Here is a 15,128-nt window from a genome sequence, read left to right on the forward strand (position 1 = left end):
TTTATGAGACCACAATCATGGGGAGGATCGGGCAGTTCAAGAGGTTCTTCCTGCAGGAATGTAACGGGGTTAATGTTAGAGCAGTATTTAAGGAGAGAAACGGATTCTGAGTGGATTATGTTTAGAGGTAAGCAAGCATACTGCAGAATGGAAGGTACAGACTTTTACATTTTGATGTAAAGTTATATTAGAGGCAGCCAATCCCATAGTATGGATGGCTGGGAGAATCTGGGTGCAGTTTTAAAATAATCATGTAGAAGTCACGTGTACTTTCATCTTGAATGAATTAAATGTGGTACCAGTAGAATGCCATAGGCAGTCTGTAAATACTAATTAGGGGGCAGAGTTGTAATTGTCAACCTGTACGTTGGCTTAATCGTTCTAAGCGGAATTTTAAATTGTATTAGTTTGAATTGGACTTGCACTTCTGGTTGTTTTTAAAGTTGAACTGAAATACTTTTCTTTTGAAAAACGAGCAAGGTTTTGGTTCTTTCAGTAGTGCATCATTTTCTTTCACCGTCTGGTTAAAGAGTACGAACTGATTTTAAAAGCAGCAGTTAGATTTGATCAAAATCAGTGGCCTTAAGTTCAATCATCAGTGCAATTGTAACACTCCTAACACAGTGACAAATGATTCGTTGGGAGAAGGGCATGGGCCTCAACACATTGGTCCTCAGAGTGGAGGGGGGGGGGGGGGGGGGGGGTGTTCAGGTGATTATTGTTTTATGAAGTGTGTTCACTTTGGCTGTACTGTGGGTGAGTTTTGAGGAGGCAGGCTGACAGGAGGAGAGGCATAAAATATTTCCTTCTCCAAATCAGAATCCCATTCCTCATTCACAGATGGATCAGGATTCTTTATGGGTCTTTGGGAGAGGACGGTGGAGTGTAAGGAACAGACTCTGTCATTCATCTGGTCTTGCACGGCTGAAGCCTGTTCTTATCCACCGGTTTTCCTTTTCATTGGGGCCCCTGACGTTTCAGCTTGGGTGCTTTTTTCTCTAGCCAATTCCAATTCTGCTTTTAAATCATATACTTCACATTTGCGTTTTAGTTCTGTCCAATCTAATTCGGATCCTTCCTCAGTTAATGGAATAATTCCCTGTTTAATACAGTTTTGCCTCCATGATGATTACATGGATTTTTCCCATTTTTCCCTAGCTACTTTTCCCCACACTGATATGGCTTCTTTCTGCTTACTTCCCTTTCTTTTTTCTCCAAATCCCTTGTTCAATTTTCATGAGTAGAGTTAAATTATGTGTGCCTCCTAGAGGCCAATCCTAATTTTGTTGAGCAGCTGCGACTGATATTTCCCTTAATTGTTTATCATAATTAGGGCACAGACTTGTTATTTAGTTAGGGGACATTTGTCTTTCATCTTATCTAGAGTTACACCCATTAGTCTTGAATTAAACATGTCTTCTTTTCAAGTTTGTCATATAATTCAAATAAGACGTAAGATCTGATTAGTTAGAATTGACAGTGGAGCGGTCTGTAGAGTGGTCTGTAAGAACAGCAATTAAGTTAAGGCTTTATCAATATTAACTTTTACAGAGTTTATATTCAATAACTGGTAATGGCTACATTATCATCAGAAAGTCCCAAAATGCAATTAAATTCAATCCATAGCAGATAAGCACTAAGAGTTAATTTTCTACTGGCTTCAACAACCTCAGCACTAAAATGGTCTCTCTCTCTCTCTCTCTCTAGTGTCCTTTTGAACTTTCAAGTCAGCTAAGATTCTTTTTCCCCTGTATCTGCCCCATTTGCAAGTGGTAATAAGAATCCATTATAACTAACAGCATCTGACCGTTAATTACAAAGCTTTTGATAGTACCGAGTTTTGTTTCAGGGTCAGAATAAACAGTCATTTATTTCACAAGGGAATGGCTGTGAATGTTATTACTTGATGTCCTGTTCACACAGATTCACTGATGCTAAGGCACATGTTCTTAATTGCCTTACAGCATCCTGTTATCACTTGGTGAACCCAGATGTCCCTATCATCTGCATTCTTTGAGATTTCCCCCCCCCCCTTTTTTTTGAGCCTTCCTGCCTGTCTGTTTTCTAGTGCAGTAAATGTGTTCTATAATTCAGCATTACATTTTAAACGTTTAAAGACAAGTTTTAAGGCTATAGACTTTCTCACATCTGCTAGCATACATTTCTTTAGTGTTGAAATCGTAACGTCTATGTAAGGGGGATGAAAATCCATTAACTTTCTCTCTTGTTATTGTTCAGGAGATATTGTGGGTCTGTATGACAGCCAAGGCTCCACTCCACTGGACCAACTTGCATCTGGCATTGTGACGCGCATCACACAAAACTGTATCACTGTAGCTTTTGATGAACCCAGTGATCAGTTAAACTTCGACGTTAGCTCTTCCTTTAAACTTCTGAAACTGGCTAATGATGTAACATACAAAAGATTGACACGGTAAGCATGAATCATTTTGACTTAAGAGGCAAATGCATTGATGTGTTTTTAAGTTTAAAAAAATTGAAGTTAGATATCTAATAAATTAATCAAAAATATATGCAATGCTGAGACTATTTGCATTATATTATATTTTTCTCATTGGATTCAGTTAGCTCCTAACCTTGTTCATACTCCATACATGCTTGGAGAAATGGAAATCAATGACTACTTTTATGGCAATTTATTTGGACATGCACATGCAGATTGCAGAACATCCCTATATTAGTACAATGAGATTTAATCTGCCTGCAGAAAATTCTGATTTCATAGAGAGACATGGATTAGGCACTAGACCATTCAGCCTTCACGCTTGATCCACCAAACAAGTAGATCACAATTGATCTTTAACTGAGTTCCATGTGGCCCCTAATGTCTTGTAATCTGGATCTAGAAATTACCTAACCAGGTCCATAATTTAACCTCCATTCTTTGAGTTTCAATTTTAGCAAATTTTTACTTGAGGTATATTATTGAATTAATTCAGGAACTTCATTTTAAAAGGTCCATAGACATTCCACTGATTTAGCCACCTCTTGAAAGCATTGTCAGGTTAATCAGTTACGACCTTTCAATCCATGCCAGTCTTTAATCGTCTGCAAATTTTCAAATTGTTCAGTCGCTCTGTACATAATTACAGGCTTCATTAATTTCCTGATGATTGATGTTAGGCTGACATTAGTGGCACTTGTATGATATGAGTGATTATCTATAACTAGACAGCATCTAACCAATTCCACTTGACAATCAGTGGCATTGCTATCAACATCCTTGGGTTACCAATGAACAAAAACTGAATTTGGACTAGCTGCAGATATAAGAGCAGGTCGGAAGCTGGAGATTTTGTTATGAATAATTGTGTCCTGACTCCCCAAATTCTGTCCATCATCTACAGGTTATGAGTCAGGATTGTCATGGAATGCTATACTTGTCTAATTGTGTGTAGGTCCAACAACAGTCACGTAACAGGGCTAAACAACCTCAATCGTTGGCACCTGTTCTACCAACTTAAACTTTAGTTTTATTCACAAAAGGTCCATTGGCAACAGTGTGTGCAATTAAAGGTGCACTGCTGGAACTTGCTGTGGCTCCTTCAACAATGTTTCAGACTTTTAGAATACGTTTACCACCTAGAAGGATAAAGGCAGCAACAGTATCAAGATACCACCATGGCAAATTCCTTTCAAGTCACACAGTATTCTGACTTGGACAATATCATGACTCCTTCATAATTGCTGGGCCAAGATCCAGCATCTCGTCCCAAGGGTAGACCTCCACAATTATTTCGATGGTTCGAGTGCCACCTTGTCAGTGCCTTCTTGAAGGCCATTAGGAATAGGCTTTGAATGTTGTTGATATCAGTGATGCCCTTAAACAAATGAAAGATAACTAGTCTGTAATTCCTTGGTTTCTCTGTTTCACTGTTCTCTTAAATAGTGGAGTGACATGCAATTTTTCAACCTAAACAAATGGCTTCTGAGTCAAAAGATGTTTGGAAGTTCAGAGTTGAGGCACTGTTCACATCTACTTATGTTTAAACCTGGTATGGGAATTATCTGGTCATGGAGATTTATCATTTTTTAGTATCTTAATTTTCTTCATTACTTTTTTAAAACTTATGTTATTTTCAGAGAATCTGTTTCCCAGGTGCTAATATCCTGGAAATGTCAGGCATCTGTTTATCTTTCTCCATTGTAAACACTGACGCATAGTCCGTTTATAAGTAGTTATTCCCAGTATTTCCCTATTTTTTGTTTGTAGTACCGTGACTGTTAATGTTGATTTTGATATCCCTTGCAAGTTCCTTCTCACGCACCCTTGTTGCAGCTCAATGCGATTTGGCTCCCTTTCTTCTTCACTGTAGTTCTTCCACTCTTAGAATCTGTACTTTCACGCAGTCTTGTTTATTTTTTCCTTTTAGTGTTATGTTGTCTCCTTCTTCTTTCAATAACAGTGACAAGCATGTTATTGCAAGTTATGCACATCCTTTTCTTACAAAGTGACTCTTCTGTGTATTGCATCCTGTAAATAGTTAGGCCCACGATCCTTTTTAATTAGTGTTTTTATTTCATGCTTCACACTTGTGTATATGAAAGTCTGACTTCATCAAAGTTGCACTCAGTTGTTTTGTTCATTTATTATTTATTTCAGTGCTTTAAAGGCCTTGAGCCAGTGTCATGCTGGACCTGTTTCCAAACTCATCGACGTCCTGTTTGGCACTTCTGAGCCAAGTTCTCCCTCAGAAATTCTAAGTAAGATCAATTTCTTGCACATCATTTGTTCATTATTCTGATATTTGAAAATGAAGGCTTAATTGTAACTTTACAATATAGTGTCATCGAGAACATATAAAGTATATGTTCACTTTGACTATTGTGACCAGTTTTGTTTTTCAATATAGAAGTGTTGGTGACTGACTACATTTTCCTAAAATGGTCAGGAATTCTGTATTCATTAGGAGTGCATTCTCTTTTTTTTTTGTGTTGTACATACATAGCAACTATAGTGTTGATGTGATTTATTTCCTTTAAGAAACGTTTGTTCCTGGTTTATTTTCCTTAAGAAATCCCAGAACTGTACAATCCTAACCTGGATGACTCTCAAAGAGAAGCAATACATTTTGCACTCTCGCAGAAGGAAGTTGCAATTATCCATGGGCCTCCTGGTACTGGAAAGACAACCACAATTGTGGAAATAATTCTACAGGCTATAAAGCAAGGTCTGAAGGTAAGCCAATGATTGATAAGATGTTATGTGGGATAAAAGAGCAGCTCCAAATCATTCAGAGCATGTTTGAAATGTTACTTGAAAACCAAACTGAAGAGCAAGATAAAACCAAGGAAAGAAATCTTGATTTTACACTGATTTGGAGCTGTCAGTGTTGGACTGGGTGTACAAAGTTAAAAATCACACAACACCAGCTTTTACATTGTTGGCCATTGTACTGGAAGAAGAATGTGTAGCAGATTCATAAAAGCTAAGAGGTTAAATATGTTAAAAAGAAAATGTTGAAGGGGTGTGTAGAAGTGCGGATGGGTTACACTAAATGGATAACTGAGAGACAACATTGATGTGATAGGTTGAATGGCCCCTTTATTTTGTGCTGAAGACTTCATTGTTTCCTTTTCAAGATATTATTGGATATACCATCAAATTTGAGACAACAAAGGAGATGAGAGTACTTTGAAATGATGCATAGATAGGATGATGATTCTGTCGACCTGGATCCTTCACCGGTGCTGATATCAGACTGTTTTGATAGAACAATTACAAAGTTGTTTTAATTAATAATTATCCACCAACTTACTAAAGTGCAAATTGATTGATTATTTCCATTTCCATATTCTGAATTGACTAATGCATCTAACCTACACATCCCTGAACCCTGTTAGCAAGTTAGCATGGCCAATTCACCTAACCTGCACGTCTTTGGATTGTGAGAGGAAACCGGAGCACCCGGAGGAAACCCACGCAGACACAGGGAGAATGTGCAAGCTCCACACAGTCGCCTGAGGCTGGAATCAAACCCGGGTGCCTGGTGCTGTGAGACAGCAGTGCCAACTGCTAAGCCACCGTGCCTCCCCTTAAGTATACATTCAGTTCCATCATAATTTCAGGCAATATATTTGAAATCATAATGACTTAATTTGTTTATTTTTAATCCTACTTCTTTACCCATTAGTTTGCTCTTTAGTTCAGTTACCAGGCAGTGTGATTCTAGTAGACTGGGATGGCGTAATTAGGAAGAGTTGAGTGGAGTGGGATTGATTAACCTGATTTTATTTCAACCTGTTGTCTTATGCACTGCCAGCAGTGAATGAATTGGGCTCACTGGACGCTGCATTGAAAGCGATCCAATTTGCTCCATCATAGAAGTGAACATTTATGCCCTTACTGTTATTCTCAGTGCAGAATCTGAGCCATTTTAAATTTGTTGCGTTTGAGAGCTTTGGACTGTTGGCATCGATTGCTGCATCCTTTGTTGGGGGTCTGAGCTGAATAAGCAGCATGAACCATATTGACAAAAATCCAAAAGCAAAATACTGTAGATGCTGGAAATCTGAAATAAAAACAGAAAAACTGGGGTAGTCCTCTGAAATCAATCAGGTAGAAGAATCCTGACAGCCCACAGAGGGTCTAACCCAGCAATGTAAGTAAAATTTGAATGATACACAGATGCTAAACAAAGGTGCCAAGCCTAAAAGTGATGTATGTTTATTGTGTAACTTTTGGATAAACAGGACAGCTGCTGACTTTCTGCATTTTTATAAGCATGTCTACCCTCCTAAACCAGCTGTTGAATTTATTCCATAGTAAATGTGAGCACCCATGTCCTTACCATTGTTCGCATTGCAAAATCCGAATCATTAAATTAATCTGTGTTATTTGTTTGTGGTGACTTATTGTTATTCTGATGGCTCCAATTACTGAGAGTAATTGATTACCATTTTATATGTTGCTAAATATTGGCTTCTGTGGTAGTGTTCCTACCTTTGAGCCAGAAGGCCCAGGACCAAGTCCTACCTGATCCAGAGGTGTGTCATGGCATGTTTGAATGGATTGATTAAAAATATCTAGATTAAGTGAAAGCATAAAAGCATGTTAGCAGAATGACATCCTAACAACAATGGAAAAGTATCAAAAGCTGCTAAGCCACTTTTGAACTATTCTTACAATTATAATAATCTCAAAGAAACTGGCGAACTTTAGAAGGTGGTTCACCTTTCTGTACAACAGAGATTTTAAGTGTGAAATGCACCAAATGCACCAGTTCCAACATGGTTTTCCCTTTTGGCTGTCTCTCTAATTTGAAGGGGGTTGTTTTTTCTCAAACATGGCATTCATGGTACTGAGAGACACTAATCACTATGTTTGACAATATTATGGCACACATTTGGGTAGTTGAGGCTTGGACCCCGGCCTTCTGGTTCAGGGATAAAGGTAAAGTCAACATAGTCTCAGAGGGCCATAGGGCTGCTCTCTAATTAAAGAGAGTCAACTGTGGTAAGTTTAACTTGAGGGTCACCACACATCAGTCGAGGGACACAGCTGAGAAAGCAGGACCTTCATGGTAACCTCACCTGATACGGGAATTGATACCGTGCTGTTGGTTCACTCTGTATCACCACCCAACCCCCTTCCAGAGGTAGAGATGTTTCTAGTGTGGCAAAAGAACTCTTCTAATGGTGCCGATAGTCTGTGCTTGAGTTCAGACCCAGTGAGATTAGTCGTAGGGATCTTAATTATTCAGCTCCTGCATAAAGGGATTTGAAAGCAAGACCAATAGAATTAACTGTGTTTCATTCGCCAGCCTTCTGGCATTTCACTGAGACATAAAGCCTGGTGGAATTTGTAAACTACCTGACTGGTTTTATTTGCTTTCTTAGAAATGTGTTTCACAAGGAGGAGGGAGAGATAAAGAGCCAGCATGACTTGGAGCCTGACTTATGTAATAAATTTCTAATTCAAGAAAAAAAAAATCACGTGGGAATTAGAGCCAATAACGAAGCATGGGGTGATGACTATTTTTAATTTTCCCGTTTTTCCAAAAAAGTCTTTAAGGTATACTTTACTGGTGATTTAGTTCTAAATTTGACCAGGATTGGAATTACAGCATGTTTTTGAAATTCAGGAGTTGTTTTCTACATTTTTTTCAACTTTAAAATTAGCTAGATTGAAAATTGCTTTCCAAAGTATCACAGGGACACATCACTGCGGCTCTAGAAATGTTCATCAGATATCCTATGCCTCCGTGTAATTACTCTGTCTTCGAATCCCAAAAGTATGGAAGCAGGCCATTCAGCCCATGAAGTCCAGACAGGCTCTGTGTAGAGCATCCCACCCATTACCCACCCTAGTCCTGTAACCCTACATTTCCCATGGCTAAGCCACCCAGCCTGCACATTTCTGGACACTAGGGGCAATTCAGCATGGCTAAGTCTAACCCCATCTAACCCCTGCACATTTTTGGACTGTGGAAGGAAACCCAGAGGAAACCCATGCAGCTGTGAGGAGAATGTGCAAACTCCATGCAGACAGGCACCTGAGGCTGGAGTCGAACAGAGGTCCCTGGTGTCGTGAGGCAGCGGTGCTAAACGCTGAGCTACCGTACTGCCCAATGTCCAAAGCATTATATTATAAAAGTAAACCAAAATAATACACCATATATATCTGTGAGTGTCATGATCCCTGACAGCTTTACATGTCTAATTTTGATCAGTCTGTTTCATTGATCTGGATGTCAAATGATGCCTTATCAATTAACTTTTTTTAAAAATTCCTTCCAAGGTGTTGTGCTGTGCTCCCTCGAACGTTGCTGTTGACAACCTTGTTGAACGTCTAGCGCAATTTAAAACACAGATTTTGCGTTTAGGTCACCCTGCACGACTGCTTGAGTCCATCCATCGTCATTCTTTGGATGCGATATTAGCTAACAGTGACAACACCCAAATAGTAATGGACATCCGAAAGGACATTGATCAGGCTTTTGTGAGTAACTCCATAAAAAGGAACCAGATTGCAATTTTCTGGAGAATTGTACTGTTTTTTAAGTCATCTAATTTTCAGTGAATCTGCAAACTATTCAACTGAATTGTTACTTATGAGTCATGGAAACAGACCCTTAGGTCCACCTTGTCTGCACCAACCAGATATCCTGAAATGATCTAGTCTCCTTTGGCCCATATCTCTCTCAATCTTTCCTATTCATGTATCCATCCACATTTCTTTTAAATTTTATAATTGTACCCACCTCCAACACATCCTCTGGAGACTTGTTCCATATATGTACCACCCGCTGCATGAAAATGTTGCCCCAGGATTCCCATTTAAATCTTTCCCCTCTCACCTTAAGCTATGCTGTCTGATTTTTGGACTCCCCTGCCCTGGAAAAAAGACCTTGGCTTTTCACCCTATCCATGCTCCTCATGATTTTATAATTCACTGTAAGGTCATCCCTCAGCCTCTGACACTCCAGGGAAAACAAAACTCAGCCTATGCCGCCTGTCCCTATCATTCAAACTCTCCAGTCCTGGCAACATCCTTGTAAATCTTCTGTGAACCCTTTCAGGTTCAACCGCATCTTTCCTGGCGCAGGGAGTTGAATGCAGTATTCTAAAAGTGGCTTCACCAATGTCCTCATCAGCTGCAACATGACATCCCAAATCCTATATTCAGTGCACTAGCCAATGAAGGCAATCATGCCAAACACCACCTTCACCACCCTCTCCACCTGCACCTCCACTTTCAAGGAACTATGCACCTGAACCAAAGGTTTCTTTGTTTGGCAACACTCCCCAACACCTTGCTGCAAAACCTGCTACAAATTTTATGTTAATCTGTCAATATTTTCGTAAACATAGCAAAATTTTTATTTTATCCCAAGGCAAAATTGAAAAAGACACAGGAGAGAGGAGAGAAAGCGCATTTTCGTGGTGAAATCAAGACTTTGAGAAAGGAGCTGAGAACGAGGGAGGAGGCAGCTATCGTACAAATACTTAAAAAAGCCAGTGTTGTGTTGGCAACTAACACAGGTAGGCCTTATAAGGAACAAAGACACAATCTACTTGAGTAAAGAAGAAATTTTATTTATTTTTTGCACATATGTGCCTGGACATATTGCATTATGGATAATCATTCTGATAAATGGATCAGCATGGTACATGGTCAATACTGCATTGAGTTGTGGGTTTAGAGTTTGTGCCCAAGTCCTAAAGTGAAAGCTGACCTTTTATCGCGACATTTGTTTTTATGGATCTTTTTGCGAAGTGCGCTTTTTTTTAATGTGTTATGTGACAACAAAGGCATTGTTGTCCTTTTTCCTGTCAATAAAGTATGGAGATTAGAGGTTATGTTTTCAGGATAGGTGATCAGGCCAATTTCAATTTGGTTCACCTAGGATGGTATGTAAAAATCAAATGTATAAAAAAGTGATGTGCTGTGAGCTATTAACAGAAACATCATGTCAACAGTAACCATATTTTTATGCACCAAAGATGCCTGCTTTACTTATAAACATTCAACAATATCTGTAGTTCTCTGACCATGAATTCAAAGATAACAAGAATAACAATACAAGTTTGTGATATAATGGGATTGAAATCTTACTATTGTAAATCAATTGTCTGATTAGATTCATTTTTACACCCAGTTTATCCACTGATGTTTTACTTTTCTTCATTGCTCTTTGTAATTTCTAGGTGCCTCAAATGATGGTCCATTAAAACTTCTGTCAGATGATTACTTTGATCTTGTGGTGATTGATGAATGTGCACAGGCACTGGAAGCAAGTTGTTGGATACCATTAATGAAAGCCCCAAAATGCATCCTGGCTGGGGATCACAAACAACTTCCTCCAACCATCATTTCTGACAAGTAAGTCCACTAAAGGTAGTAAGAGGCTCTGTATCAGCTTGTCATGTGGAGCTTTGTTAAGGGCTTTGGTAAAGTCCACATAGGGAACATGCACCACCATGCCCTCAACAGTCATAAGACTATAAGACATAGGAGTGGAAGTAAGGCCATTTGGCCTATCGAGTCCACTCCGCCATTTAATCATGGCTGATGGGCATTTCAACTCCACTTACCCGCATTCTCCCCGTAGCCCTTAATTCCTTGTGACATCAAGAATTTATCAATCTCTGGCTTGAAGACATTTAGCGTCCCGGCCTCCACTGCACTCCGCGGCAATGAATTCCACAGGCCCACCACTCTCTGGCTGAAGAAATGTCTCCGCATTTCTGTTCTGAATTGACCCCCTCTAATTCTAAGGCTGTGCCCACGGGTCCTAGTCTCCTCACCTAACGGAAACAATTTCTTAGCGTCCACCCTTTCCAAGCCATGTATTATCTTGTAAGTTTCTATTAGATCTCCCCTTAACCTTCTAAACTTCAATGAGTACAATCCCAGGATCCTCAACCATTCCTCGTATGTTAGACCTACCATTCCAGGGATCATCTGTGTGAATTTCCGCTGGACACGCTCCAGTGCCAGTATGTCCCTCCTGAGGTGTGGGGCCCAAAACTGAACACAGTACTCCAAATAGGGCCTAACCAGAGCTTTATAAAGTCTCAGTAGCACATTCCAATCCTCTTGAGAAGCATTTGCTTTCTTAATCACGGATTCAACCTGCATGTTTACCTTTAGAGAATCCTCGACTAGCACTCCCAGATCCCTTTGTACTTTGGCTTTATGAATTTTCTCACTGTTTAGAAAGTAGTCCATGCTTGTATTCTTTTTTCCAAAGTGCAAGACCCCGCATTTGCTCACATTGAACTTCATCAGCCATTTCCTGGACCACTCTCCTTCTGCAGCCTCCCCACTTCCTCAGTACTACCTGCCTGTCCACCTAACTTTTGTATCATTAGCAAACTTCGCTAGAATGCCCCCAGTCCCTTCATCCAGATCATTAATATATAACGTGAACAGCTGCAGCCCCAACACTGAACCCTGTGGGACACCGCTTGTCACCGGCTGCCATTCCGAAAAAGAACCTCTTATCCCAACTCTCTGCCTTCTGTCAGACAGCTAATCCTCAATCCATGCCAGTAGCTCACCTTGAACACCATGGGTACTCGCCTTACTCAGCAGCCTCCTGTGTGGCACCTTATCAAAGGCCTTTTGGAAGTCTAGATAGACCACATCCACTGAGTTTCCCTGGTCTAACCTACTTGTCACCTCTTCAAAAAGTTCTAACAGGTTTGTCAGGCACGACCTCCCCTTACTAAATCCATGTTGACTTGTACTAATCTGACCCTGCTCTTCCAAGAATTTAGAAACCTCATCCTTAACGATGGATTCTAGAATTTTACCAACAACCGAGGTTAGGCTAATTGGCCTATAATTTTCCATCTTTTGTCTTGATCCTTCCTTGAACAATGGGGTTACAACAGCGATCTTCCAATCATCCGGGACTTTCCCTGACTCCAGTGACTTTTGAAAGATCTCAACCAACGCCTCCGCTATTTCCTCAGCCACCTCCCTCAGAACTCTAGGATGTAGCCCATCGGGGCCAGGAGATTTGTCAATTTTAAGACCTTTTAGCTTTTCTAGCACTATCTCTTTTGTAATGGCAACCATACTCGACTCAGCCCCCTGATTCCCTTTAATTGTTGGGATATTACTTCCTGATGAAGGGCTTTTGCCCGAAACGTCGATTTCGCTGCTCTTTCGCAGTTCTCGTAATCCTTCTCCTTCTGTAACATCCATTCACCAGGACCTTTGCCATGCATGAATTTATTGTGGATAATTACAATAACGTCATTGTAAGAGCGGCACAATGTCTCAGTGGTTAGCACTGCTGCCTCACAACGGCAGGACCTGGGTTCAATTCCCGCCTCGGGCAACTGTGTGGAGTTTGCACATTCTCCCTGTGTCTGCATGGGTTCCCTCCGGGTGCTCCGGTTTCCTCCCACAGTCCAAAGAGGAGCACCGGGGAAGTGAAAATCATGGAGGAGGTGGAGGGCATGGGTGGTGTCCCGAACGTAGGTGGGGAGTTCTTGGACTAAGGGGGACAGGACCGTGTCGAGGTATGCGGAGATGAGTTCGGTGGGTGAAAGAGCAGGCGGAGACAATGGGTCGTTCGGTGGGGCAGGAGCAGGCGGAGACAATGGGTCGTTCGGTGGGGCAGGAGCAGGCGGAGACAATGGGTCGTTCGGTGGGGCAGGAGCAGGCGGAGACAATGGGTTGAGACCTCTCACCCTCGGGGGATCTCCCATCCTCCGCCTCCAACCTCATAGTCCCACAACCCCGCACCGCCCGCTTCTACCTCCTGCCCAAAATCCACAAACCTGACTGCCCCGGCCGACCCATTGTCTCCGCCTGCTCCTGCCCCACCGAACACATCTCCGCATACCTCGACACGGTCCTGTCCCCCTTAGTCCAAGAACTCCCCACCTACGTTCGGGACACCACCCATGCCCTCCACCTCCTCCATGATTTTCGCTTCCCCGGTCCCAACGCCTTATCTTCACCATGGACATCCAGTCCCTGTACACCTCCATCCCCCATCACGAAGGACTCAAAGCCCTCCGCTTCTTCCTTTCCCGCCGTACCGACCAGTACCCTTCCACTGACCCCCTCCTTCGACTGACTGAACTGGTCCTCACCCTGACCAACTTCTCTTTCCAATCCTCCCACTTCCTCCAAACTAAAGGAGTAGCCATGGGCACCCGCATGGGCCCCAGCTATGCCTGCCTCTTCGTAGGATATGTGGAAAAGTCCATCTTCCGCAACTACACTGGCCCCACCCCCCACCTTTTCCTCCGCTACATCGATGACTGTATCGGCGCCGCCTCGTGCTCCCACAAGGAGGTTGACCAGTTCATCCACTTCACCAACACCTTCCACCCCGACCTCAATTTCACCTGGACAGTCTCAGATTCCTCCCTCCCCTTCCTCGACCTTTCTATTTCTATCTCAGGCAACCGAATCAACACTGACATCTACTACAAACCGACCGACTCCCACAGCTACCTGGACTACACCTCCTCCCACCCTGCCCCCTGTAAAAACGCCATCCCATTCTCCCAATTCCTTCGTCTCCGCCGCATCTGGTCCCAGGAGGACCAGTTCCAAAAACGTACAACCCAGATGGCCTCCTTCTTCAAAGACCGCAATTTCCCCCCTGACGTGGTCGACGATGCCCTCCACCGCATCTCTTCCATTTCCCGCTCCTCCGCCCTTGAGCCCCGCCCCTCCAACCGCCTCCAGGACAGAACCCCACTGGTCCTCACCTACCACCCCACCAATCTCCATGTACAGCGCATCATCAGCCGTCATTTCCGCCACCTCCAAACGGACCCCACCACCAAGGATATATTTCCCTGCCCTCCCCTATCAGCATTCCGTAAAGACCACTCCCTCCGTGACTCCCTCGTCAGATCCACACCCTCCAACAACCCAACCTCCACTCCCGGCACCTTCCCCTGCAACCGCAGGAGGTGCAAGACTTGTGCCCACACCTCCCTCCAAGGCCCCAAAGGAAACTTCCATATCCGCCACAAATTCACCTGCACCTCCACACGCATCATCTATTGCATCCTCTGCACCCGATGTGGCCTCCTCTATATTGGGGAGACAGGCCGCCTACTTGCGGAGCGTTTCAGAGAACACCTCTGGGACACCCGGACCAACCAACCCAACCACCCTGTGGCTCAACACTTCAACTCCCCCTCCCACTCCACCAAGGATATGCAGGTCTTTGGACTCCTCCATCGCCAGACCACAACAACACGACGGTTGGAGGAAGAGCGCCTCATCTTCCACCTAGGAACCCTCCAACCACAAGGGATGAACTCGGATTTCACCAGTTTCCTCATTTCCCCTCCCCCCACCTTGTCTCAGTCAAATCCATCGAACTCAGCACCGCCTTCCTAACCTGCAATCTTCTTCCTGACCTCTCCGCCCCCACCCCAGTCTGACCTATCACCCTCACCTTGACCTCTTTCCACCTATCGCATTTCCGACGCCCCTCCCCCAAGTCCCTCCTCCCTACCTTTTATCTTAGCCTGCTGGACACATTTCCTCATTCCTGAAAAAGGGCTTATGCCCGAAACGTCGATTCTCCTGTTCCCTGGATGCTGCCTGACCTGCTGCACTTTTCCAGCAACACATTTTCAGCTCTGATCTCCCGCATCTGCAGACCTCACTTTCTCCT

General features: G+C 42.8%; 1 protein-coding gene across 1 annotated transcript in view; it reads left to right on the forward strand.

Moving 5' to 3' along the window:
• The window catches only part of ighmbp2 (immunoglobulin mu DNA binding protein 2), a 79,714-nt gene that overhangs the window by 22,565 nt on the left and 42,021 nt on the right, over positions 1-15,128 (forward strand). Inside the window, exons 4-9 of the mRNA XM_043706168.2 lie at positions 2,239-2,434; positions 4,625-4,725; positions 5,037-5,200; positions 8,762-8,962; positions 9,858-10,005; positions 10,672-10,846. Of these exons, the coding sequence (XP_043562103.2) occupies positions 2,239-2,434; positions 4,625-4,725; positions 5,037-5,200; positions 8,762-8,962; positions 9,858-10,005; positions 10,672-10,846 (985 nt within the window). The remainder of the gene's footprint in view (positions 1-2,238; positions 2,435-4,624; positions 4,726-5,036; positions 5,201-8,761; positions 8,963-9,857; positions 10,006-10,671; positions 10,847-15,128) is intronic.

Source organism: Chiloscyllium plagiosum, unplaced genomic scaffold (genome assembly GCF_037043375.1).
Source record: "Chiloscyllium plagiosum isolate Xiang-an unplaced genomic scaffold, Cpla_swu_hap1 HiC_scaffold_18, whole genome shotgun sequence".
In the NCBI taxonomy this organism is placed as follows: Eukaryota; Metazoa; Chordata; class Chondrichthyes; order Orectolobiformes; family Hemiscylliidae; genus Chiloscyllium; species Chiloscyllium plagiosum.